The 25785-nt window shown below is 36.1% G+C and overlaps 1 protein-coding gene across 4 annotated transcripts; it reads left to right on the forward strand.

Annotated features, from left to right (window-relative positions):
- The first annotated feature begins 579 nt into the window (after window positions 1–579).
- LOC140805723 (uncharacterized) lies at window positions 580–21194 on the forward strand. 4 transcript variants are annotated; one of them, XR_012112315.1, is made up of 19 exons: window positions 580–779; window positions 900–1004; window positions 2058–2144; window positions 2279–2363; window positions 2456–2542; window positions 2869–2930; window positions 3053–3234; window positions 3325–3385; window positions 3724–3901; window positions 8560–8598; window positions 8703–8764; window positions 8886–8922; window positions 9993–10042; window positions 10157–10226; window positions 20161–20236; window positions 20327–20406; window positions 20491–20559; window positions 20912–21082; window positions 21113–21194. XR_012112315.1 is itself a non-coding variant. In XM_073162001.1 (18 exons), the coding sequence occupies exons 1-18, from the start codon at window positions 714–716 to the stop codon at window positions 20969–20971; spliced, it is 1452 nt and encodes a 483-aa protein (XP_073018102.1). In that variant the 5' UTR covers window positions 580–713; the 3' UTR covers window positions 20972–21095. The 4 variants fall into 4 exon arrangements, 1 of the variants encoding a protein (XP_073018102.1); XR_012112314.1 differs by having other exon boundaries at window positions 2058–2140; window positions 21113–21192; XM_073162001.1 differs by lacking the exon at window positions 21113–21194 and having other exon boundaries at window positions 2058–2140; window positions 20912–21095.
- Window positions 21195–25785: the final 4591 nt, after the last annotated feature.

A 25785-nucleotide genomic window follows, 5' to 3' on the forward strand; every position in this document is an offset into this window, starting at 1 on the left:
ATACTTGTTCTTATAAGTTTGTCCATGTTTGCACAAAAAAAAAACGTACATTTCTTTAAATTCAACCGACATATGTTATTCCTTTAATTTGTTAAATGATATTTGAAAGTATGTTTGAAAAAAATATTTTTGAAGGCACTATTATGATTTCCATTTGAAATGGTAAAGAAATTCCGACATTTGATTTGATATGGCACTGATGCGGTATGATATAATAATTGATACTATGGTCCGTCTCTTTAAAAGATATAACTTAGGAAACTGATAAAATAAAGGTGAAAATTACTAGATTTTGGTTAGTCATTTCTTCGATTGAGTTTGCGTCGCGTTGAGGGAAGGAAATTTCCGAGAATAAAAATCGATCTACGTCGACAGTAGGGAAGATTTGCGTTGACAAATGAAAGAGAGATTTAAGTCGACTGAATAATGAGAATGAATGTTAGGGTTTTAATCAAATTTAACTGTGTATTTATAATTAAAACAAAAAAATATTTATGTAAATTGATTAATAGACCATTTTTTTAAAATAAGCTCCCTTTTCCCTAAATTTCCCGTAGACAGTGGACTTTTTGTTTGTGGAATTATATAGAAACACGTAAACGAATTGGGTCCAAGTGGAATCCAGGGACGAACACAATCCCACCCCACGACTTGTCACCACCTCTCAGCGTCAAATTTCATTTTTCTGATCTTTGGCTTCTTTTTTTTCGGGAATGTCAACTTCTTCTGCAGCCGGATTTACCCTGGAAGGTGTTCAAGATGTCCAGGATCATCCATGGGTGAGATTGCACGTTTCTTTTTTTTTTTTTTTTGTTCTTTGATTCGTTAATATGTGTGAGTATGCATTGCTTCAGCTTAATTTGTGGTTATGTACGTATGCAACTGGATGGTACATGCAGGAGAATGAAGAAGAATTCTCATCTATGTCGTCGGAGAGATATCGATCTTTCTATCATCTCATGCAGATGGGAAACAAGGCATTCCGGGACAACATATTGGATCAGGTTGCTTATCTTTTTGTTGTCGATGTTTACCCGAAAAGTTCTTGATTCATATTGTTCCTTGGAAGAATTAGTTGTTTTCTTCGGTAATGAAAATCGTCAAAAGTAATGGGATTTCTGAAGCATCATTTTGTATGGTATTTTTGGATTCAATGTTCTCTTCCGACTAGATAGATACTCTAAAGCAGGGCCATTTGTCCTAGAATTTATGCGAAATTCACCTTTGACTAACTTCTTGATATGTCCTTGGATTTTATAATGGTTTTATTACGGTTTAAGGCCGATGGATTCTATCCCGATGTGCCAGTATGGGACACGTCTGAATTATGTACATGGTGGAATGATCACCACTCAGTGTTAGGGCAGAGGAATTGACGTGTCAATGACGGAATACTGTTTTGAATGGCCGGAGAGGTCCACTTATTTTCATCCCTTTGTTTTTTTGAAATCAATGAGTTCAAATGTTTGAATGGAATGCCAAGAAGTGCTTTGTGAATCTGAGAAGTGGGAGTGTGCTGAAAAGGTGTGGAGGTTTTATGAATAGCGTGATTGAGAGGTGGTACCAATGTGTCAAGTTTTCCTTTCTGTGGCTCACGTTGGCCCTTCTTCGATTAGTTTTTGTTTGTGTTTCAGTTTAATATTAAGATAAAACTTTGTAGATATAAGCTTCTACTAGAGATAATGATGGATATGACTCTGATGAAAATGTTCATTTTGTTTGTGAAATGTAAGAGTAAAATTTTTTTGTCCTGTGCTGCTTGTAAATAAGTACTGTACGTGCTGCCATTTATTTTCAGTATTGGCTCATCATGACATTTTGGTATGGCTGTTGGAATGGATGGTCTGAGCAAGGAATAGGAAATTGGTTGGAGCATTTGATAGCAAATCATTGTTGTTTCCATTAAGAAACTTAAAATGTGCTGTGTTATTATTTATTAACCTCAAAATTACAACTGGACAATTCCGGTTTGACATTCTTGTGAATAAGATGTACCAGAACTTTGTTTATTGATGCTTATTTTTTATGGTGCGATGACAAAAATTGTTTTTATGCAGGCAATTGACTTTTACACGAGAGCCAACAACATTAAACCAAGTGACTCTGTCGTTCTTAGCAACAGATGCATTACATATCTTCTGTCAGTATGATTTTAGACGTGATTTATTGTATATTTTCATTTGGTTTTTAGTCAGGATATCTAGTTGAATGGACTTTGCAGCTGTTTCATAATATTCATCTTGTGTTTCATGTTTCTTAAATGGTGAATTGTCACCAGGATGAGCCAGTTCCTCAAACACAGGCCTTCATCTGCTTCTGAATACAGGCCATTGAGCGGGTTGGATCCAATAACTCATGCAGGGGTTTGACCATTATTGGATCCATATAATTGATTTTCCTTCCCCACGCCTTTTAGACAAGTTACAGTACCTCGATATTTTGTTCTTGATTGCAGCTTGCCCTGAAGGATGCTGAAAAGTTGTTGAGTTTGCAAAGTAATTCTGTATCATCATACATTCTTAAGGCAAATGCTCTAATCCTGGTGAGATTGCCTTTTCATTGAATTACTATTTAGCATCTGTATACTGTGAACCTTTGATTGTGTAAGGTTGAAAATGACCGAAAGGTTCTGGTAAAGGATAATTTGTATCACAGTTATGCTTAAATAACTCATGGTGATTTTAAATTTCATCAATAATTGTTTAATTTCAGAGTTTTGTGTTTTGATATTTGTGCTATTGTTATTTTTTCTGTCTGTTTATTTGATTTCATGATTTATGTACTTCGTATCATGCATGCCATCTTCACTTATGTTTCTTGGCTAAGTAAAGCCTTTAACCATGATGCTCACCTTGATGTTTTGAGCAGTTGGAAAAGTATGAGCTGGCTTGCGATGTTATTCTTGAAGGCCTTCAAATTGATCCTCAGAGGTGATTGAAGAACATAATCATAATACTTTTGTGCTTCAACATTAATCTTGTATTGGCTGGACTTGGTACAGTTTTATTTTCATGTATGAATTGTGTTACCAATGAAAGGTCTCCTTGTGCAGCAATTCTCTTCTGAAACTGCAAAAATCAATACCAGATATATCTATGAGGAGAAGCAATATAAAACCACAGCGTACAGATGATTATGATTGCACGCTGTGTTTGAAGTTACTTTATGAACCTGTTACAACTCCATGTGGTCATTCCTTTTGCCGCTCATGCCTGTTTCAGACCACGGACAGAGGTGTTCTTTACTCTCTATACTTGCTACCATTGATTTTGTAATGTCTCCTATTAAGATCCATTTACTTCGTCTTTTTGATATAAATTTCAGGCAACCGTTGCCCCCTGTGTCGTACAGTTCTGTTAATTAGTCCTGTTACATGCGCAATCAGGTAACCTTTGCAAAGCTGAAATATCATATGATATGCTCAAAATTATATAATACATTATGCAGAACATGGTGACCAGAAATTGATATGATAGAAGAAATCATAGATATTTCTTAACTTCGTTGGGCACCAGGAGTGAAAATTATTCTAGTAAATTTTGAACTGTTAAGTATGCTAGTGATTTTCTCGGTGTTAGATGTAGTTTTGTGTGCCATCAAGATGTTTGTTGTAAATATGTGTCAAAGAAAGCTTCACTCTCCTTGGCTTATTATCAACATGAAACAGAAGGGATTCCTATATCGTATGACAGCTGAAGTTGATGTTTTTTGGCTTTTTTCCAGCGTTACATTGAAAAATATCATCGAGAGAAACTTTCCAGAGGAATATGGAGAAAGGAAGTTGGAGCATGAGAGTCTGACAAAACTTGCTGTTGATTTGTTGCCTCTTTTTGTCATGGATGTTATCTTGCCATGTCAGAAGTTTCAGCTTAACATATTTGAACCTCGCTATAGACTTATGGTGAGTTGATCTAACTATTTGGTGATAACTTACTTGACAATTATTGTTGAAGCCCTGGATGTGTTGGATAGATTTGCGTTCTCGATGAGCTTAAACATTTGAATGAAGCAACTATTTAGTCTGGTGTTAGACATAGGTAAAGGACCTTAAAACTCAGTTCCAGTCTTGTAGCTTCCCATCAATTAAACGTCCGTGTGTTCCAATATGGTAAATGAGTGGGGTTTGAACTAAGAAACCCTGGTGCTGCATCCAAAGAGCATCATGTCTACCAGTTTCACATAGGGGTTTTTTTTTCTGATACATGCAAACCATCTACTTTCATGGAGTATGTATTCTCATTAAGAGAACTGACTTTAAGTTGTATTTGATTTGAAGAATTTCAAAATCCATGATTTATACAGTTTAAATGTTAGGATGATTTTGAGCAAGTTGTACTTCAAATTCATCCCTTATCAATTTATACTCTTGCATAGGAAGAGGAGATATCTTTCGTAAACAGGTGACGTTTTTAGAGAGAAAAAAATTTGAAAATGCTCCCTCTCCTCCCTAACGTCCAAACAACCTGTTCCTCCCTTCTTCCAACCAGCACCTTCACCTACTGAGCCATTGGAGATCAAATTGTTTCCCACTCACCGGCGACGGCCGGTGGCCGACGGCGATTTTTCATCGTCGTCGTTTCCGCTAAGCTTCTCGTCTGTGGATTTGTGTTCGGTTTTCTTCCTTATCATATACCCAATCATTCTACTTTCCGTCGAAACGATGATGAGAGAACTTTACCGTAATGCGAGGGCTTTAGAGGTCAAAATAGAACAAAAACTTTTTCTAATTTCACTGGGTAAGAGGGGAGAATCTATTTGCGTCACGGAAAGAACTCGGAATGCGAGTTACACGCTGGAAATTGGTCGGGAAAGTGCCTACTGGTTGAGGAAAATTATGGGCGAACATATTACCAACCCCAAATCGCAGATTACGTTCAACAGAATCAGAAGGGGGGAAGTAGTTATATCAGTGCAAAAGTTTGTCAACACACGAGGAAGATATCTTGAAGTTTCCAAAACTGAGCGGTCCGGTAAGAAGCAGAGAATTATAATTCCAAGTGGAATATATGAGAAAGGCTGGAAATCTCTGGTGTTCTTTGTCGGGAAAATTCTGAATAGCGGCATAAAGGAAGGAGCAAATTATATGAAGGGTAAACAACAATCTCGTCAACCTGTGCTCAGTGATAAGACAAATCCAAGGCATAATGGATCAGAGCAGATCGACGCACATAAAGAATTTAGACAGTGCGTGAATAAAGATTGGAACAAAGCACTGATTGTCACGAAGGAATGCGTTAATACTTCTTGGGAAATGGTAAAATCAACACTTGGTAAGGCGGTTGATACGAAGATTGAGATTTTCCCGTTCAAGGCAAATCAGGCACTGTGGTGGCCAACTAGGAGAGAAGACTTCGATTTTTACTTGCGAATTGGAAAGTGCTTTTTGGATAAGGGTATTTCCTTGTCTTTTCAACAAGGAAGGAGTGATACCAATACCACAGAGGAAGTCTACGAATGCTGTAACAGTTGGATCAGGATTGTGGGTTTACCATGGGATATGTGGACGAGGGAAATGCTCCAAATCGTGGGGGATATGTGTGGAGGATTGGTGGATATTAGTCAAGATACTATTTTCCTAAGGGATTTGGCAGCTGCTAAAATCAAAGTGGTGGGATTAGAAGGGGGATTCATTAACAGTTCTTTGATAACTCAATCTTCGCGTGGTCCTTTGAATGTGCGCATTTCACAGCATTGTACAGCAAAAAACCAGAGAATAGATTTGGGATTGAAGGAGTGGTATGGGGAAACATTAACGACGAGATGAGAGAGTAGTTGGAACAACCCTTTTCAGTAGACGAGGTTAAGAAGGCGGTGTTTGATTGTGATAATTGCAAAGCACCCGGGCCTGATGGTTATACTTTGGCTCTTTACCAAGAATGCTGGGATACGGTGAAGAGCGACTTAATGAGGGTCTTCGCAGAATTTCATGAAGGGGGGGTCATAAATGGTTTGACAAATGAATCATACATATGCTTGATACCAAAGAAAAATGACTCGTTGAAGGTGAAAGATTTTAGACCCATAAGTCTGACAACAAGCTTATACAAGATAATTGCAAAAGTTTTGGCTACAAGGCTGAAAAAAGTGTTATCACATACACTTTCAGAAACTCAAAATGCATTTACCGAGGGGAACCAGATTTTGGATTGTTGTTTAATTGCTAATGAGTTGGTGGAAGAGGGTAGGATGAAAAAGAAAAAAGGTTGGGTGCTGAAGATTGATTTTGAAAAAGCATATGATAATGTCGAATGGGATTTCCTGGATTTTGTATTACAAAAAAAGGGTTTCGGGGAGAAATGGAGAGGTTGGATTAGAGGATGTGCGTCAAACGTCTCGTTTTCTGTTATGATCAATGGGAGACCGAGGGGGAAATTTAAAGCGTATCGAGGACTTAGACAGGGAGATCCGTTATCACCTTTTCTGTTCAATATAGTTGTCGATGTTTTGGGAAGATTGGTTGACAAAGCAAAGGAAAGAAACTTGATAAGAGGATATGAAGTGGGCCGAGACAAGGTTGAGGTTTCACACATACAGTTTGCGGATGATACTTTGTTCTTTGTGAAGACGGAGGAACACATACGGTTTTTGGTACTGATTTTGAAAGCTTTTTGTGATATGTCAGGATTGAGGATTAATTGGGACAAGAGTGCTTTATTGGGTTTAAACCACGAGGTAGTGAAGGAGGAAGATATAGCCTCGGAAATTGGGTGCCGAAAGGAAAATTGGCCGATAAAATATTTGAGAGTCCCTCTAGGGGGTAAAATACATTGCAGGCTTCATTCTGGGAGCCTATCATGATTAAGGTCTCTAGGAAATTGTCAACTTGGAAAAAGGCGTTCTAGTCAAAATGAGGTAGAGTGACTCTGATTGCTTCGGTTTTGTCTGCTTTGCCGATATATTTCTTGTCTCTTTTTAAGATACCCAAAGGAGTGGCGGTGGAAATGGAGAAAGTCATGAGAAATTTTTTGTGGGATGGAAATGAGGGAGATTCACATTGTCATATGGTGAGATGGGAAAAAGTATGCCGACCCAAGGAAAAAGGAGGATTGGGCATTGGGAATTTATGCTTGAGAAACATGTCCTTAATGGTGAAATGGTGGTGGAGATTCAATGTGGAAAATGATACGCTATGGAAAAGAATAATCAAGAGTAAGTATGGGCTACAAGACAATGGGTGGGATGCGGGGTTGGCTAAGAATGTGACTTTTAGATGTCCGTGGAAGTTTATTTCAGCGTTATACCCGACTTATCACCGACTTACTAAACTAGTGGTTCGAGAGGGGAATAGAATAAGGTTTTGGGAGGATATTTGGTTGGGGGAGTCATCTCTGAAGGAGTCGTTTCATTCTTTATTTCAGCTATCTTCGTGTCATAATTACTCAGTCTCTCATTTTGCTTCATTTGATTCTTCATCAAATTCTATATCTTGGGATTTCCGTTTTCGAAGATCTCTCCGCGAGGAGGAGATCAATCAATTAACTTCGCTTCTGAGCATCTTGGAGGGTGTGAGATTGGTGGTAGGAGTCGATGACTTCAGAAAGTGGGAAGAGGATAATTCTGGGATTTTCACTGTCAAATCTTTCTACCATTCTTTTTTCCAAAATATTACTGCTTCAAATCGTTTCAGGTTCTACAATGTCATTTGGAAAATAAAAATTCCTTCGAAAATTCAGATATTCTCTTGGACAGCTATCCTTTCGAAATTACCGACAGCCGAGGTCATGCAAAAGAGATTACCTACTTGGTCACTTTCACCAAGTTGGTGTGTGTTGTGCCATAAGCATGAGGAAACACAAGATCATCTGTTCGTTCATTGCAGATTCACTTATGCTTTGTGGGCAAGGGCTTTAAAAGAATTGAAGTTGGTTTGGGCTTTACCGAAGACAACGCAAGACTTGTTTCATACTGATTTGGGTCGATTGCTTGGGAAAAAGGGGAGAATTTTCTGGAAAATGGTGATTCATGGAATTACTTGGCAGGTTTGGTTGGAGAGAAACAGGAGAATCTTCCAAGATCTTGAGGAAACCATAGAAGATTTTTGGGGAAAAATAAAATTCACCACAGCGAATTGGATTCGACTGGATAAAAGCTTTCATGGATTATCTATTTCTGATATTTTGAAAGATTGGTATTATGTGTACTGCTAGAAGTTTTAGTAGATTCGATTAGTGGACCACTAGTCCGCTTACTGTAATATGAACTTATTATTATCAATAAAATTATGTTTCCTATCAAAAAAAAAAAAAAATACTCTTGCATCAATATTTGTGATGAATATATGAATATAACCAGCATTGGTCCATGCATAAAGTCTTTTCCCCAATCAAATCCTTTCAACCATGACTTGGGCCAAGAGCTAGAAAAAGAACACCTGATGCTGGTTAAAGATATGATATATCTATGGTATATGTCTGAAATTTCTTCCGAAATTTAATCATATTTATCAGCATAAAGAATTGTCGTTTAGTTGTTCTGTCCACTTGTTGAATATTTCCCACTTGAGTAATTTTCATCTTGTTCCTTGTTGTTGAGATTTAAGTTCTGTATGCGTTGGAGCAGGTGAGGAGGATAATGGAAGGAAATCGCCGCATGGGAATGGTAACTTAATAGTGCTATAGTTTGCTCTTGTTTTTATCTTACAATATTAGTGGTTTTATAACTTCTTGATGTTCCGACATGTCGCATTCTTTTTCATGATGTAGGTTATAAATGATTCGATTCCAGGTTCAATAGCTGATCATGCATGTGAGGTGGAGATAACAGAGTAGGTTCTCTCTTGTAACTTATTTGATCATTGCTTTAACTAAATAAGTTGTATTTTGTCATTGGATACTTTTATTTCCATGCTAGCGCATAGATGATGATTATGTTTGTTATTCATGCAGTTGTGAGGCACTTCCGGATGGTCGTTTCTTTTTAGAGGTAAAAAGTAGTTGAACATGACGCGATTATGCTATAATGATCTTTTTGCTTGGAGTTAGAATGTTTATATTCATTCTGTCATCTAATTTCACTTAATCTGACTGTTTCACTCTGATTTTTTTTATCTATTCTATTGTTGGAGTTTCCTGCTCCATGAAATTTACACAGCAGAAAAACCAACTTTTGGTTCCATGGGTTTAATTATGAATGGATTAAATCAAATGAACTCTTCATTTAATAATATAACTCATCAAAGTTAGATAAATAATTCAATAAAACACCTCAACCAAATCGAATAATTAATAAAAAAAAATCAATGTAGTTTGTGATATCTCTATTTTGCTCCTCCATTTAACGAAATCAACATTGCACTGAAATACAAAATGAGTGGCTCAGGTTCTGATTTTAATCCAAATATAATTATATTAAATTACCTAATTTGATAAAACAATTTTTCCCAATTGTAGGAGGTAATTACTAATGTAATTATGTTTGAGCCTAAAACCATTTTCGTCCATTTTATTTGCAATGTTCCAAAATGATCCCTTTTTTTTTTATCATTTCTACACCTTTGGTCCCTCGTATTAATTCGGCATTAGAAACTAATGAAAAAGAGCACAGTTTTCCTCAAAATTGGGCAGTTCTCCAAACAAGATAATTACTTATTTTTCTCCCAATTGTTTAGAGTCAAAACCATTTTGGACACTCTTCTGACCGCTACAAATGTTGTTTGGAACTGAATCCATGAATAATATTTGATTTGGTCCAACTATAAAAATACTACAATTTATCTAGGACAAAAAGTAACTGGGGTTTTGGTTTTATGCTCTGCATGGAAGAACATCAATCTCTTGTAAGCTGTATTGCCATTTCTAATATGAGCATTCGAATTAAAATACGAACTTCTGAATAAAATACGAACTTCTGAATTGCATATGTATACAACATTAGTAAATATTAATATCACCCCATTAAATAAAAAAAATTGCTTCTGTCAAACAATGTTTTTTTTTTGGTCGTCTTTAACAAAACCTTAATTCTTGATTAGTTTGACTGGCTATTTGATGCAGGTTGAAAGTCGCCGAAGGTGTCGGATTATTAGACATTGGGATCAAGATGGGTAGGTTTTAAGTTAGTATCTAGTGTCTTGATGATAGATGTTTACATGACTCTCATTCTGTGCTCACGAACTTCATCAATTAATAATTTTCTTCACATTATGATTGACGTGAAGGTATCGCATTGCTGAAGTTGAATGGTTGCAGGATATTTGCCCACAAGAAGGTACTAAAGAGAAAGAAGATGTAAGTACAGACACTATATGATTGCTTATAATGATCAGTGAACAGATTTCTAGGCTTTTCTGAAGCCTTATTAATAATATCTGAAGTGAAAAAATCTCATGGATGTCTCTGTGATCATTTATTTATTAGTTAAAAGAATATAATACATTAAGCTTCAATCATGAAGTAGTGGTGATTCAATTTTCCTTTGTGAATAAGACTGATTAACAAATGTTTATATTGAAATTTTTGAGGATCATAGGATGTTATCGACTTATAAGACATGATTGCGAAGTGGGAATGTGACACAGATGACTAGGAAGATGAGACTTCTTGATAGTGGCATAGTGTACAATGATGCTTGCAATACACAATTATGGCTATGAATAGAGTGTTCTTACTTCAAGTTTGATTAATAGAAAAAAGAGATGTATGAGTGCATAAAGTTTCGAGAGAAAAAGGTGTATGTTAAAGGCCATACTTTGCTCTGATGAATAGATATATTAGAATTACAAACTTTTATAGATTTATTATGCCGACCCCAAGGCTCGTTTGTTGTTGTTAATAATATTTCGAATGAGAATATGAAGTTTTCTAGTGGCTGTAACAAAAGCAGTTTCCTGGTGAGGTCAAGGGGAAATGGTCTAAAGTATGTCGGTAGAGGTAGACATGCATTAATTGTAAGGAAAAGTTGGGTCATCTATTGCAGCGGAAAAGCGAAATTGGCATATTGATTCAGATAATGAAAATGTGCGGAAGGTTCTTGCGACCAGACGAGGAATTGCATCATTCCTTCATAAATTCAAATATCCCTTCATCAAGTTCTTTCTCTCATCTTATATCATTTGACTGCTTAGTTCTATAATATTTATGAGGTGTTCGTTCTCCTATATTAAGAGTGTGTGTTCTCTTTGAAAACACAATGAGTGGTTGTACATCATAAAATATTATAGTGAAATTTTTTCCATCTTGTCCATGGTTTTACCTTAATAATTTTTAGAGGTTTTCCATGTAAATTTTTGTGTCCAGTTTTATACTTTATTTTCATATTATTATCTCAAGTTTTCGCACGTGGGACCAACAAGTATTATCAAAGCCTTGGTTTAATGTTTTTTAAAATTTTGAGTATGCTCTATGGTTGGAGCCTAGACTGATTTTCCACATCAGAAAAGTTTTTTTGAGATTTTTTATTAAGGTGGTATTATTTTGTCCAGTCTACTAAATTTTTGTAGACATAATGGCGGGCAAGTACGAGATAACAAAGTTTAATGGAAGCAATTTTATGCTGTGGAAATAAAGAAACAAGCAGTTTTAAGAAACGAGAATTGTTTGGTGTCTATTGGATATATACCATTGGAAATGATGGACGATGGAAAGCGAAATGAGATGTATGATAATGTTGTTGTTAATTTACACTTGGCTATAGCAGACGAAGAACTGTCAAATATATCTGAGATAAAAACAACAAAAATTATTTGGGATATTCTGACAAAGATGTACGAGGTTAAGTTACTGCACAACATGATTTTCCTAAAAAGAAGGTCGGAATCCTTATCGATGACCGACAATATTAGCACACTAAATATTCTATTTGCCCAACTCACTTCTATGGGGCATAAAATAGAGGAAAATGAACGTGCGGAGCTTCTACTTCAAAGTCTACCAGATTCTTATGATCAACTTAACCAACAATATTCTTATGGGTTCTCTAAAATTCGATGATGTCTTAACTGCGGTTCTCGGAAAAGAAAGTCGACGCAAGAATAAGGAAGATGGGTTGGTAACTTTGAAGCAGGCAGAGACTTTACCGATAGTAAAAGGAAGATTTATGGACCGTGACTTCAATGAGAGCCAAGATGAGGTAGATCAAATTCGAGAAGTAAGAAGAAAAATATTTGCTACTTTAAATGTGGCGGTAAAGGGCACTTCAAGAAAGAGTGTACGAGTATCGAGAAGAGTTCTCAAGGAAATATGGTCAGTACTTCAGGTGGTGGTGAAATATTATTTAACGAAGCGACAACAGTTGTAGAAGACAGACACAAATTTTGTGACACATGAATTATGGATTCAGGAGTGACGTGGCACATGATGTCTTGGAGAGAATGGTTTGATCATTATGAACCAATTTTAAGAAGATCTGTATTCCTGGGAAATGGTCATGCCTTGGAAATCGCTGGGGTCGGTACTATCAAAAAATAAAAAATTTTGATGGCACTATTCGCACCATACAGGAGGTACGACATTTGAAGGGACTGAGAAAAAATGTTTTGTCATTGGGGCGTATTGGATGATATCGGGTGCAAAACCCGTATCGAGAACATGATCATGAAAATTGTGAAGTTTACACTTGTGGTTATGAAGACGAAAAATGTTGCTGCAAATCTGTATGTACTTTTGGGAGGACTACACAAAGAGGCGGAACTAGCTGTTGTATCAATTGGTTCCGGAGAAGAATTAACGATATCATGCATAGAAAGCTCAGGCACAAGGGTTGAAATTTCTCTCAGATTGGAAGTTGCTGTCGGGACTTACAAAAGTGTCATTACCTTTTTGTGAGCATTATGTTACCAGTAAACAATACAGATTAAAGTTTGGCACGTCTACTGCCTGAAGCAAAATCATAGTGGTGCTGATTCATTTGGATGTTTGGCAAGCACCGGTTGTATCCCTAGGAGGAGCGGGGTACTTTGTCTTGTTTATTGATATTTATCTAGGAGATGTTGGGTGTATCGAATCAAGAAAAAATTAGATGTTTTCCAAATCTTCAAAGATTTCAAAGCGCAGGTTGAACTTGATTTTGAAAAGAAAATCAAGTGTTTGAAGACTGACAATGGAGGAGAATATACAAGTAAAGGATTTGATTCATTTTGTCAACATGAGGGCATCAAAAGACAATTCACGACGGCTTACACACCTCAACGGAATGGAGTGGCAGAGCGGATGAATAGAATCTTGTTAGACAGAACAAGAGTTATGTTGAAGACTGCGGGTCTAGATGAGTCGTTTTGTGCGGTAGCATTTAAAACTGCTTGTTTTATAGAGACGTGGACTGGTAAGCCGACTGATTATTCTCATTTGCATACATTTGGAAGTTCTATGTACGTTCTGTACAATGATCAAGAAAGATCGAAGTTGGATTCGATCCAGAAAATGTATCTTCTTGGGTTATGCTGATGGAGTAAAGGGGTTTCGCTTGTGGGATCATACTGTTCACAAGCTTGTCATCAGCGGGGATGTTATCTTCGAGGAAGATAAAGTAAAGGGAGACAAAGGCATGCCAAATTCAGAAACTACTATATTTCAAGTGGAAAATAAGACGGAAGACTTTCAAATTTATGTGAAGCAGTACTAGAGCACGAAGAACAAGAACGTGTTGAATGTGAGGTTTCCAGTGTGAGGCAGTCAATTCGAGACATAAGACTACCAGGTTGGCTTCCAGATTATGTCACTGAAATATTATCAGAGGATGGTGAGCCATCGAGTTTCCACAAGGCTACTCACATCTCAGATGTATCCTTGTGGATGATAGCAATGCAAGTAGAGTTGGAGGCATTAGATAAGAATAAAACTCGGGATCTTGTTATACTATCACAAGGGATGAGAGTCATTGATAACGGATGAGCATATAAGATCAAGCGTGATGGCAATAACCAAGTGGATCAGTATCATGCTAGATTGGTAGTAAAAGGGTATGCTCAGAAAGAAGGCATTGACCTTATGAGATATTTTCTCCTGTGATTCGGCTTACAACAGTCAGAGTAATATTGGTATTGTGTGCAGTGTTTGACCTACATCTAGAAGAACTAGGTGTGAAAACTACATTTCTTCATGGAGATCTTGAACAAGAAATCTATATGCTTCAGCCATAAGGTTTTGCAGAAAAGACAAAGAGAACTTGGTTTCGCTTGTGAGATCCTACTGTCCACAAATTTGATTTCTTGTAAAACTTAGTTTTACCATAAATAATTAAAATCACGTTCTAATTATTTATTTTACAAGAAAATTATTAATTTACCAAAATTTTATTTAAGGAAAAATTGAACAATTTTTCATAAAATATCAATTTTATCCAAAATTTTGTAAAATCCGAAAATCGCACACTAGGCCCGAACAATTCAAACTCATGAACCAACATGGTGCCCGAGATGTTCCCGGGCAGTTGGTCGCGTTACCCACCTGCTGCCCGATCAGACGATGCCCGAGACGTTCCCAGGCACCCACCCCCGCTGCTGGCAGACACGACGCCTTGCATGCACAGGTGCGCGCATGCGGTGTGCAGGCCATGCGTGGCCCTGCGCCCACGGTCCGTCTGGACCAAATCCAGGCAGTTCGAACTTTTTTTTTTGGTTTTCTATTTAAAATCAAAATTTTAAGTGTGCATCAATTTTCTGAATTTTTTTTTTGTGTGGTTAGAAATAAATTACTTAACATAAATTAAACTATACGATAAAGAAAACCCGTCTCTGATACCATTGTTGGAGTAATCGGTTTTCTCGTATCTATAACGCAACAGAAGTTTTAAATTTTTTTATTTGACACTCAAATAATGTCTTTGGACACTCATATGGTTTAAACAATAAAAACATTCATAGGACGTTTTTGAAGATACCTTTGGTGATTTAATCACTTGTCACCAACTAATCCGGGATTAGCGGATATAGCTCTTGTAGTATTCGTTACGAACAATCTTTTTGAACTCATTTCTTCATTCCTCCTAATTCCTAATCTGGTCCATGACTGGATCGTTTGTTCCTTTTCTAAATTGCACTAGAAATTTAGAAGTATTTTAACGTTGAGAGCGAAGAACGAAAGATGGCTCAAACCATAACCAGTTGAAGGTGGCCGAAAATTTTGGAGAGCTTTTAGGAGAGAATTTCAAAATTTGCTCAAGTGGGGGCTAAGGTTTGTGGCCTTCTCACTTAATTATGAATCTTAACCTAATTTCCTTAATTATGGTTCAGTGGTTCCTTAATTAAAGTTAATGAGCTTAGTGAATTAAGTTGATTAGTCCAACTAGTTTAATTAATTATAATATTAATGTGAAAGCCCGAAAATCCGTGCTTGAAAATTTGCGGAAAATTAAAAATTTTCTTCTTCTTTTTTTTAATTAAAATGCCTCATTCATAATTAAACCGATAAACAAAGTTTGATATTCAAAATGGCAGCGGAAGAAAATATTTGTTTGCGAAATAACAATTTAAGAATATCCAACAACTGATAAAAATTGTTTGAGGAATAAAATAATAAATGCTGAACTGAGGTCCTCGGGTGCCACTACTGCCGACCTAAGCTGGCTCACTGGTCCCCGCCCTCGGCCCTGACCTCATCGGTACCTACAACAATCAAGTCTAGTGAGCCTAAAGACTCAACATGCATATATCGTAGGTAACGAGAAAAATATAATTTGCATGGATGAAATATCATGTCATGAGGCATTCTGAAAATAACTTGTACTGAGCAATTTAATACGTGCATAACTGAACTGAAAACTCATAGTAAAATGTTTGCTACTTGGAGCCCTGTACTGAAATAAAGTATAATAATTTTCTGGTGAGATTATGGTCGACGCAAGTGGCCCCTGCACTGAACTGAACTGATCGGTAACTGGCGACCGGGGGAGTATCAAACTGAACTGACTGGTCACTGGCGACCGGGTGGTACCAAACTGAACTGATCGGTCACTGGCGACCGGGTAAAATAATGCTCCCATAATAGTGAATTGACCACAAGCAATATCGCATAAATCTCCAAAATAAGTATTTTCTATTTTTATGCATGTAATAAAATTAAATGGCATAATGAAAATATCCTGTATATTTTACCAACTGGATTGGATCGCTCTCAGGCTCGCTGCAACCTAAATATGCAATAGCTTTTACTTGACCAAACCATGCAATTAAGTTTGAAAATGCGACAATTACGTCTAACGACTTCGTATTTAATCATGACTCCGAACCAACCCGAACCAACACTGAACCGACGTATAGTCATGATTTAAAATACGCTTAGAATTATAAACTAATGCTCCTAAAATGATGAGGGTCGAAATCTAGGTGAAATGGAGGCCAAAACATGAAACGCTCTTTCGAGAGTCAATTTGGCACATCGCACCGTAAATTCTCGTACGACCTCAAAAATGATCCGAATCACGAACGGTCAAAAACATGACCTTCCTAAATCGACGCGGCACTGTCCATTTCAAGGCCATAGGCTAAAAGCCAACCAAGAACTCAAACGAGTCTCCAAACCGTCACAGCAAGTTGCTGTCAAATTCCAGCAGCAGCAACTTCGCTTGCATCGCGTCGTTTGCGAGACTTTTGGCCATTGGGGCTTGAACCACCGATCATAGCCTCTCAACAACATCCCAAGGAATGATTTGAACCATGGCTAAGGGCCCTAGGCCAGCCACAATCCGAACCATACCAGAAACACGGCCACGCTCCTAGCCGAGAATGAAATCTGCGCGCTTGGGGGGTTTCGCTTCGTTCGTTGTCTCTTGTCGTTCCAGTGGCCATTTTATTGACCATGGCACGATTTAGACATCCAGTGGTAGGGTATGAACCGTGGCTAAGGGCCATAGGCCAACCAAGATTCACACCACACCATCAAAAACCGAGGGACACATGCAGAATTAAAAAGGGGCGAAGGGGCTGTTCTTGCTTTGGGTTTAAAAACCGATGCAACCATGGACCAAGCCTTGAAAGGACGACTTGGTCACGTCTTAGACATAACAAGGAGATGTTCTAACCATGGCTATAGCCCCTAGGGCAGCCACAAGCAGAACGTCACCCTTTTTGACAGCAAACAAAAAAATCGAATGGAGAAGGTGCATGCTTGGGGTGTTGCTGTCACATGTGAGTTTCCAGCATGTATGGGACTGGAAGAATGGAACAACATGGTCTTGACACACCCTAGTACGTGTCTATACGCAGTCTCGAGCCCCTGGAGTCGAGCCAACCACCTGAATCATCAACACCACAGAAAACGTGAAGCACAAGGGAACACAGAAAATTCTGTACACACTATTTTCAAAAATGGGTTGAACAAATTTCGGTTTTCATGCAGCAAATTCATGAGTTTGATGTGTGTTAAAAATACTACTATGGCTTGATTGAGGTTTGAAAGAAATAAAGACATGCCTTGGTTTTCGTTTGAAAGAAAAACGAAAAGAATAGACGATACGGCGCGGAGGAGACGGAGCGCTTCTCTTGTTTTCTTTCTTGTTTTTCTTCCTCAATTTTACCCTAGCCTCTCACGATTTTTAGTGCTGAAGGAGACTGATATTTTCGAGATTATGGAGTGGGAGGGAGTCTAGGAAATTAAATGGGAAGATACAAGATAAAAGGGAAGGGAAATATTCTTTCTATCTACTAGTTTGAGTGATAAGGAAATGGAATGATATCAAAGATTTTTCTTGAGGATTCTAGAGGTGCATAGGGACGATTTTAAGGTCTAGATGCAAAGGGAGAAATGGTTTAATTAAATCTTGCTAGTGATTTCAAAGATGGGGAGGATATCTATCTAGAAAAATTTAAGGGGAATAATTAAAGAATGAGTTGACAATCACAATTAAATCTTTTAAAAATGAGAGAGGGCCGATTTTCCTATCAATCAAATGAGATGGAATATTGCTTAGTTATCAATTAAATGTGGATTAAACATGGTGAGGAATTTATCTCCCAAAAATGGGTAAGGAAGGGATCAATGGAATTGAGTTGTTAACAAATTTTAATTTAAATTAGAGGGCCGAAAATTTAATAAAAGAGGAGGGAAAATATTTCATGAATATTGTATTTTTTTCTTCTTTAGTGTTTTATCTACTCATTAAATATTTAAAAGAGTTAAGGAACTACTTATGGAACTATATTTACTACTTATCTCCACTTATTTAAATAATTCCTTAAACCTTCTTTTACAATTAATTTACTTATTATTTATCTTAAATAAATTTTAGAAAAATGTTTTCCTACAAATAGATTTTATCTATTTACTCCAACTACGGTCCGACCTCACCTAAAGAACTGAAAAGAATAAAATTTACACTACTGAATAAAATAATTAACTTCAAAGAAAGCATTTAAATATTCATGCAATGAAGTCAATTTAATTTAAAATACTAGAATTATGCATGGCTTATACGTAGTCTAATTACGGGTTCTACAATTAAAGTCCATTAAGAAGTTTAATTATTTTGCATGTTGGACTTGTACTCATACAAACTCATGGCACATACTTCCCACTAAATATAATTTAATCTTTAATAAAATCAACCTTTGATTTTAATAATTTAAATCCTAATTTTTTTATAAATCAACTTCTTGAATTTATTCTTTCTAAATTTTAATTATCATAAATTCAATTCCTTGAATTTATTATCTCATAATTTTATATAAATTCAACTCTTTGAATTTATTCTCTCAACGGGAACAAATGATCCAGTGCTTGTGTGACCCTTAATGGTTTAAGGATACGGCTAGCCGTGTGTTCTTTGTGATTCTGAACATTTTCCTTTATTTGAGCTTACCCTAATTTGTCATATTCCATACACCAATTTTGATCATGAGAATTTCAGAAATCATTTTTCGAATAAACCCGTCGAATCATGGTAAGATCGTCTAGTAGCATCACCCCATGATTCCCTAGGTATCTTGATAGTACCTGCAAGAACCTATTATGATTAACGTATAGTATTGTCCCCTCATCTCATATATCCCGATCGATTATGCAACAATTGGTTCATCGAAGGTAGCATATTAGATTCAATAGCCATATGATACATTCACGAAATATTCATAGTGTCATCACATGCACAACTAGAGAACCCTTGTCCTTAATGTACATTTTACACTATGGCAAGAGATATTTCATGCACCACTATTTCGTTAGATTACATAGGATATCCACACCCGTAGGTGAGCAGTGATTTCCAGACTACAATGCATTGTCTCCTACATATGTCGCAATTGCACCCAATCTCACCACCTTGTGACCCTCACGGAGTTGATAAAAAAATTAAAGTACAATCCTTGTATGAAGAGACTCAGTGTTGTCCCGGGTCGTAAGAATCAATTATGTACAATCATAACCACAGACTTTTCCTCTCGATGAATGATAACCACTTGGAAAGTCCGAGAGAGGGTTGTTCGTTACAATCATCATATGATTACTCATCTGCATGATTGGACATCTCTATGCCCTTACTATGAAACACGGTACACAACATCACAGATGCTATTCTCAAGCTCAAGCGGTCTTTATCCTTCTTTTAAGCGGTTGAATCGACTAGGAACGAATTTAGAATATATAGTGTTTACAAATGAGTTTCAAGATCGAAATACGATTCATTTGTATTAAAGTATAATTAAGGTGTTTATCTATGTTAATTGCATGGGTATACTGATAAAGGAAAACGTAAACCATGAAATGTAAATTATATTAAAATAAAAACTGTTAATTACAATTGAGTCGATATATTCTTTGGCCAACTGTTGGCTTATAGGACATCTACTCTAACATTATTGAGGTAGGAGGAGGTATGCATATGACTTACTAGGATTGTGGTTGCTCTATTAGAGTTTGACTAGGACTTCACTCAAGTTATTTTGAAGTCCAGATCGATTTCACATATTTATCTTAAACGCAAAGCTTAGTGATTTTGTAGGTGCACTCCGGTGCTTCATTTTCCAAGCATCTGTCTTATTATCATCCTGCCAAAGTATAATAGAAACCTGCAGTCGGAGTAGTAATATAAATGGACACACCAGGGTTGGTTAAAATGTTCAATGAACGTTTCACAATACTTTAGATGTTATATCCTTTTTCTGCAACTATCAAAATCAGTCACCTTGCAGTTAGAAATTTTACATCCTGTGTTGCCATGCATAAAGCATAAGGTTCTCCAAATCTTTAAAATTTTCGCAGTAATTTTCATGGATTAATATCTCATTTATTGCAGTTACTGGAGATGACAAATAAAGCAGCAGTATACGCTCGCCAGTGGTTAAAAGAGATGCAAGAAGAGTCACAAGAAGGTGTAACCTTCATTCTTTTAATTCACAATATTTTTTCCTTTGCTAGTTCTTCCCAAGTGTGCTTGTTTGTGATAAAGTGTTTGCTTGCAGATAGAACAAGGAGTGCAGAGCTTTTGAAAATCGAAGCATCAATGCCTTCAACAAAGGATCCGGAGTGCTTCAGTTTCTGGGTATGCTTTTCGTTACTATGCATTCTCATTCATAGTCAAGACTAAATCTCATAGCTTGTTAAATGACACGTTGCTCAAATGCAGCTGGTGCAATTAACTGATCGAAGGACATCGGAAAGATTAGATCTCCTTCGCATTAGAGATGCAAAGGAGGTATTGCTATTTCGCTTCTCGATTTATCTTTTTCCTAAATCATGCTGTTTTTAGGACATAAATCTAAGTGTCATGTTCGTACAGCTTATCATCTTACTACAAATGTTGGATAGAATCTATTAGAGTCATTTTGAAGTCTAATCTGTAAGGCGAACATTAGCGAGAAAAACAAGATTTCGTAATTTGAGTTCTTGATTATAATTTTTACATCCCATATGCAGGTAGATTAGAAACATTATTAACTTTTGCTCATCTAAATCTCAAATCCTGTTAAGTCAATAAGCAGAACAAGTTGTGTACACTTTGCCCCTTGATCTTTGGTAAATGGATGAGCTTGGAAATTATTATGCAGAGAATTAGACGAGGACTGCTTTACATGAAGATTGAAGAGCAAAGACGAAGAGTCCAATAGAGAAAACTCTGCTCGTGTCCATGTTATAATATATACTTTCTTAAAAGGAATTTAAGAAGTTAAAGGAAAATTGCAATTTTGGTAATATATGTTTGTTTCTTTGCGATTTTGGTTTTCTACTTATCAAATTATTTTTCAAAGTTTGATAATTTTAGTATTTATTATTATTATTGTTATTAAAAACGTTGATGTGGAACTACACATGTCAACCGTATGTCAGTCGCATTCTCTCGGTTCCCTATATACTGCGTGTGTATTTATTTTAAAATAAATGGACAAAGTAATTTATTTTTTAACAATAAAAAGTGTGAACCACGTCGTTTTATGTTATATTATTGTTTACGATAAAGAACTAGAGTATTCAGAAACCGAACCAAAATGTAAAATTAAACCAAACCGTATGATTTTGTTCAGTTTTCAGGTAATCACGGGTTGAATTAGTTTTAAAACCAACCAAATTAACGTAAAAAATTTGTTTGGTTCACTTTTGGATAAAAATAAACCAAATCAACCGATCCAAACTGATTACATTGATATAAAAAATCTTGTAATACATTCTATTAATTTAGTGTGATTTATCTTAGATATATTTATATTTTATTTAATTTTTAGTTCGTATATATTATTAGTGAGCTTTGTAACCATTAAATTAAATTGAGAATTTATTTACTGAAGATCTTACCACAAATAAGCATAACTACAATGCTAAAAGTTTAGGTTTTTTTTATAAATAAGTTGTCAAATTCTGTAAACAAGTTAAGTATTTTAATATATGATTTTTACTTATAATAATTTTAGTTCATGATCAAATAAAGTATTTACTCAACTTTTATCAAGTTTCAGTTGCTATTTTTTTTCTTCTAAATTGCAATATTTCATACATTAATTCACTATGAAACTTAAAAGTGTCATCCAAATCAAAACAAATAAAACCAAACCGTAATTCATGGTTTGAGTTGGTTTGGTTATAAAAATATTATGGTTTGTTGGTTTGGTTTGAAATTTTGTAAATTCGATAATATATGATTTGGATTAAATTTTTATCTAAAACCGAACCAAACCGTAATTGAACACTTCTAATTTTGATTTCAATCTATATTAGTTAATATTTTTGTCTCTAACGTAAAATAAAATAAAATTTATACAAGATATAATAAAAAATATATAAAAACATAATCACTTGACGCATTTCGCGAGCTAAACTAACATTTATTGGCGGTAAATTGCACTTCACGAGCTAAACTAACAATTTTTGAGGGAAAATTACATTTTCGGTCTTATAATTTACATTATTTTTTCATATTATTAGTCAATGTGTAGTCTCTGTCCACTAATTTTCATTTTATTTTCCCCATTTTAGTATTTTTTTTATTAGAGTAATGACGTAGAGTCGACAAATGATGATATAGTGACAGACACCGTTGACATGGTATCCGGTGAAAAAAGACTAAAATTTAAAAAAAAAAAAAAAAGAGTAAGCTAGTGGAGTAAAACCATTAAAATTCTACTTTTCTTCACACACAGATGCTAAATTCAAAATATCGATACCCGAACTCTCGACCTAAAAATTAGACGACTTTAGACTTTCTGAAACATGAGAAAAAACAAAATGAATACGAGATTTCGTGTCTCTAAGCTCTTCGGTTAAGTGTCGACCATTTTTTAAACTAGTCGGAAAAATTATTTCGAAAACAAGTCTCGTTGTCTGATGAATGACTGTTTGTGGATGTTTTTCTTTTAGTAAAACATTTTTTTTTTCAAAACCTCTTATGACTATCGTCATATGTATTAATTTTGTGAGACATATCTACTACTTAACCTAACTCATAAAAAAATACTACTTTTTATAGCAAAAATATTACTTTATATTCTAAATATAGACCGGATCGATTCATCTCATCAATGTAGATCCGTGAGACCATTTGACAAGAGAGCTACTCTTTTTTTTATACCACAATACTTCAACAAAATGAAATCGATTGATAAAAAACCAGAGAATAAATATACCAAAAACAGAAAGTTATACCTGTAAAGTTTAGAAAATTCGTACTACATAACCCGACTGCATGCAATTTAGAGTTTTACTAAAATATGTATTTGATTATATTTAATGCATGTTTATTGCATGATTTGTGAGTTAGTTCATATTTCATTTAAAGTTTAATGCAATAGGACTTTAAGTTGTATTTTGCGCTCGAAAGAGGAACGGAGACCGAGGATATCCAGGAAAAATGTTTTTATTAAATAATTATTGTTAATTATTTAATATATGATGTATTTAAGTGTGACTTTCGAAAACGAGTCTTGGTTGGGTATTTTTACTCGTCCGGTCATATTTTTAACCGGTACATAAATTTCAGCGAGTCGGAGGACTTTTTGAGGGATTTTCAAAAGTGTGCCAAAACGAAATATTTTTCGGGAGTGTTTTTGGGCTTTAACGGGTTTATTTTATATCTTAATGAACCTAAAACCCTTTTTCACTACTTTAATTATTATAAAAGGCCCATTAGCGTATTATATCTTAACCTAAACTCTACCCTAAAAACCCTAAACCTAATCTAAACACTCGGTCGCCTCCTCCCTCACTTCAGCAGCCTCTCATTTGAAATTTCTTCTTCAGCAGCCATCGAATTCTTCAAGGTTTCAAGAATAATCCTTCCCCGTCTCTCTGGTGCTCGTCATACGCATAAACCTTCAAATTTTCGAGCGTTTAAACGAAAAGGCAGACCATAAATCTTTTTTCTGCTCATAATTCACGCTACTTATTGTTGATGTGTGTGTGTGTTTGTAATCAAGCATGCGGTATCGTTTTTGTAATGGTTGACATGAAATATGCACATTTTTGGCTTGTAACTCACGGTTTTGTTGCTACTTGTGCAAGGGGCTGTCGAATGGTGGTAGGGACTGCTTAGGACGAGTGTGAAGGGGACATGGTGCTGGACTCGAGTCGTGGTTGGTTTGGATGAGGGCCGATCGGTTTGGTTTGAGATGGCTAGGGTTTCATTGGCAAGGTCGAGCCTTGTGCGTGCTTGGGGTTTTCGGCGTGGTTAGGGTTAGTCCAGCGGGGGTTCTAAGTGGTCGTTCATGGTCCTAGGGTGACTAGCTATGGTCGAGTCTTGGTGGTTTGGGTCTTGGACCGAGGGGTTAGCACCTAATAGCTGAGTAGGGTTTGAAGTGGTGTACATACAGAAACGCTCGCTTTACCGAGGGCTTCGTGTGGTCTGAACGAGGTTTAGTTAGTTGTCGATAAGTCATGGTTTAAGATTGTAAAGCTTGGTTGGCTTCGGGTCGAATATTTGAGGTCTATGGGCAAAATGGTCAATTAGGGTATTCAGGGGCAAAATAGTCATTTTGCACCGAGTCGAGTTAGCAGTCCTGACAGCGCCCTGATTACAAAACTACACGTTTTTTATGTATATTTTATCATGATCATGAGTTTATATGTAAATATGAAAAATATGTTGCATGCTTGATTTTAAGGAAATTTATGTACATGCATGATTTTTATAAGTGGTGAATATGAAGTCATGTTTTGAAGGATGAGAGTTGGTTGTGAGTAATACCAATACGAATACGATGACATATAAAGCCAAGCTCAGTGGATGGATAATACTGTCGCTGATGTCCCCACTGTCGGGTACGATGGTTATATATAGATGGATCCATTGAATATTGATGATACAATAGATCCTGATATGAAAGTCACAACTAATAAATTGAATTAAAATAAAGAAAACGAATACGTATATGATGATATGTTGAGGCATGTTTTGACACGTTATGCTTTATTACGATATGTTTAAGCTCAAGCTTTTAAGATCATGAATCGTATGTTGGTTATAATACTTTTCACTGTTGCATATTATGTATATGTACTTGTTATAATGTTAATGATGTGTTGAGTCTCTAGACTCATTAGGTGTGATTGATGCAGGTGAGCATATCAATGAGGAGACTGGAGGCACCGAAGACTGAGTAGGTGGGTTCGGTGTGTGCACGCTAACCTGATGACCTTATTTTTTCGCACATCATGTTTATGAGTTAGGAGAGATCGTGAATATTTTCATACTCTGTCATTTTTATATGTTGATGGTTGTCAGGATTTTTGTATGTTTCACTTTTGAATCACGATGCTCGACTGTCTAGGGTTTTACGTTTTGGAAAATTTTTAACTGCAATATTTTTACCATTATTGAAATCCTCCTATTTTAAAAATGTGGGTTTTACAGCAGTTATTGCATGCATGCTTGTAAATGTATATCTTGATATTTAGTTTTTTTTTTGAGGTCCTATATAGGGTTGTACCACCACCAGCTTCTGCAGCTCAGTATTCAAGCCTCAAGTCTGTAAGTTTAAATGTTTTAAATGTATTAAAGATATCACATGCATGTTTACATGATACATGTTTTTAGCGATTTACACGATTTAAGGATTATATGTTTTAAAACTAGATTAAATTGCATGATTGCTTACGTTTAGAATTTGGACTGTATTCAGATATCATGCCTCTTAGACGCGCTCTCAGCACTGACTGTCGGGATGATATTTCTGGAGGCGGTAGAGGGCTTCCACCACCATCACCGCCAGGAGATGCAACTACCCGATTCCTTGAGGGTATTGTTAGACTGATGGAGCAGTCACAGCAGGCTCCGAGGCCCCAGAAAGACGTCTATGAGCAGTTCAGACGGCTCAACTCGAAGGAGTTCATGGGTACTACTGATCTGTTCTTAGCAGAGTGTTGGATCTGGTCTCTAGAGCTGCACTTTCAGTATCTAGAGATGAGAGATAGAGACCCGGTCAGATGCGCCGCATAT

The sequence above is a fragment of the Primulina eburnea genome, chromosome 11 (assembly GCF_022965805.1).
Source record: "Primulina eburnea isolate SZY01 chromosome 11, ASM2296580v1, whole genome shotgun sequence".
Taxonomy (NCBI): domain Eukaryota; kingdom Viridiplantae; phylum Streptophyta; class Magnoliopsida; order Lamiales; family Gesneriaceae; genus Primulina; species Primulina eburnea.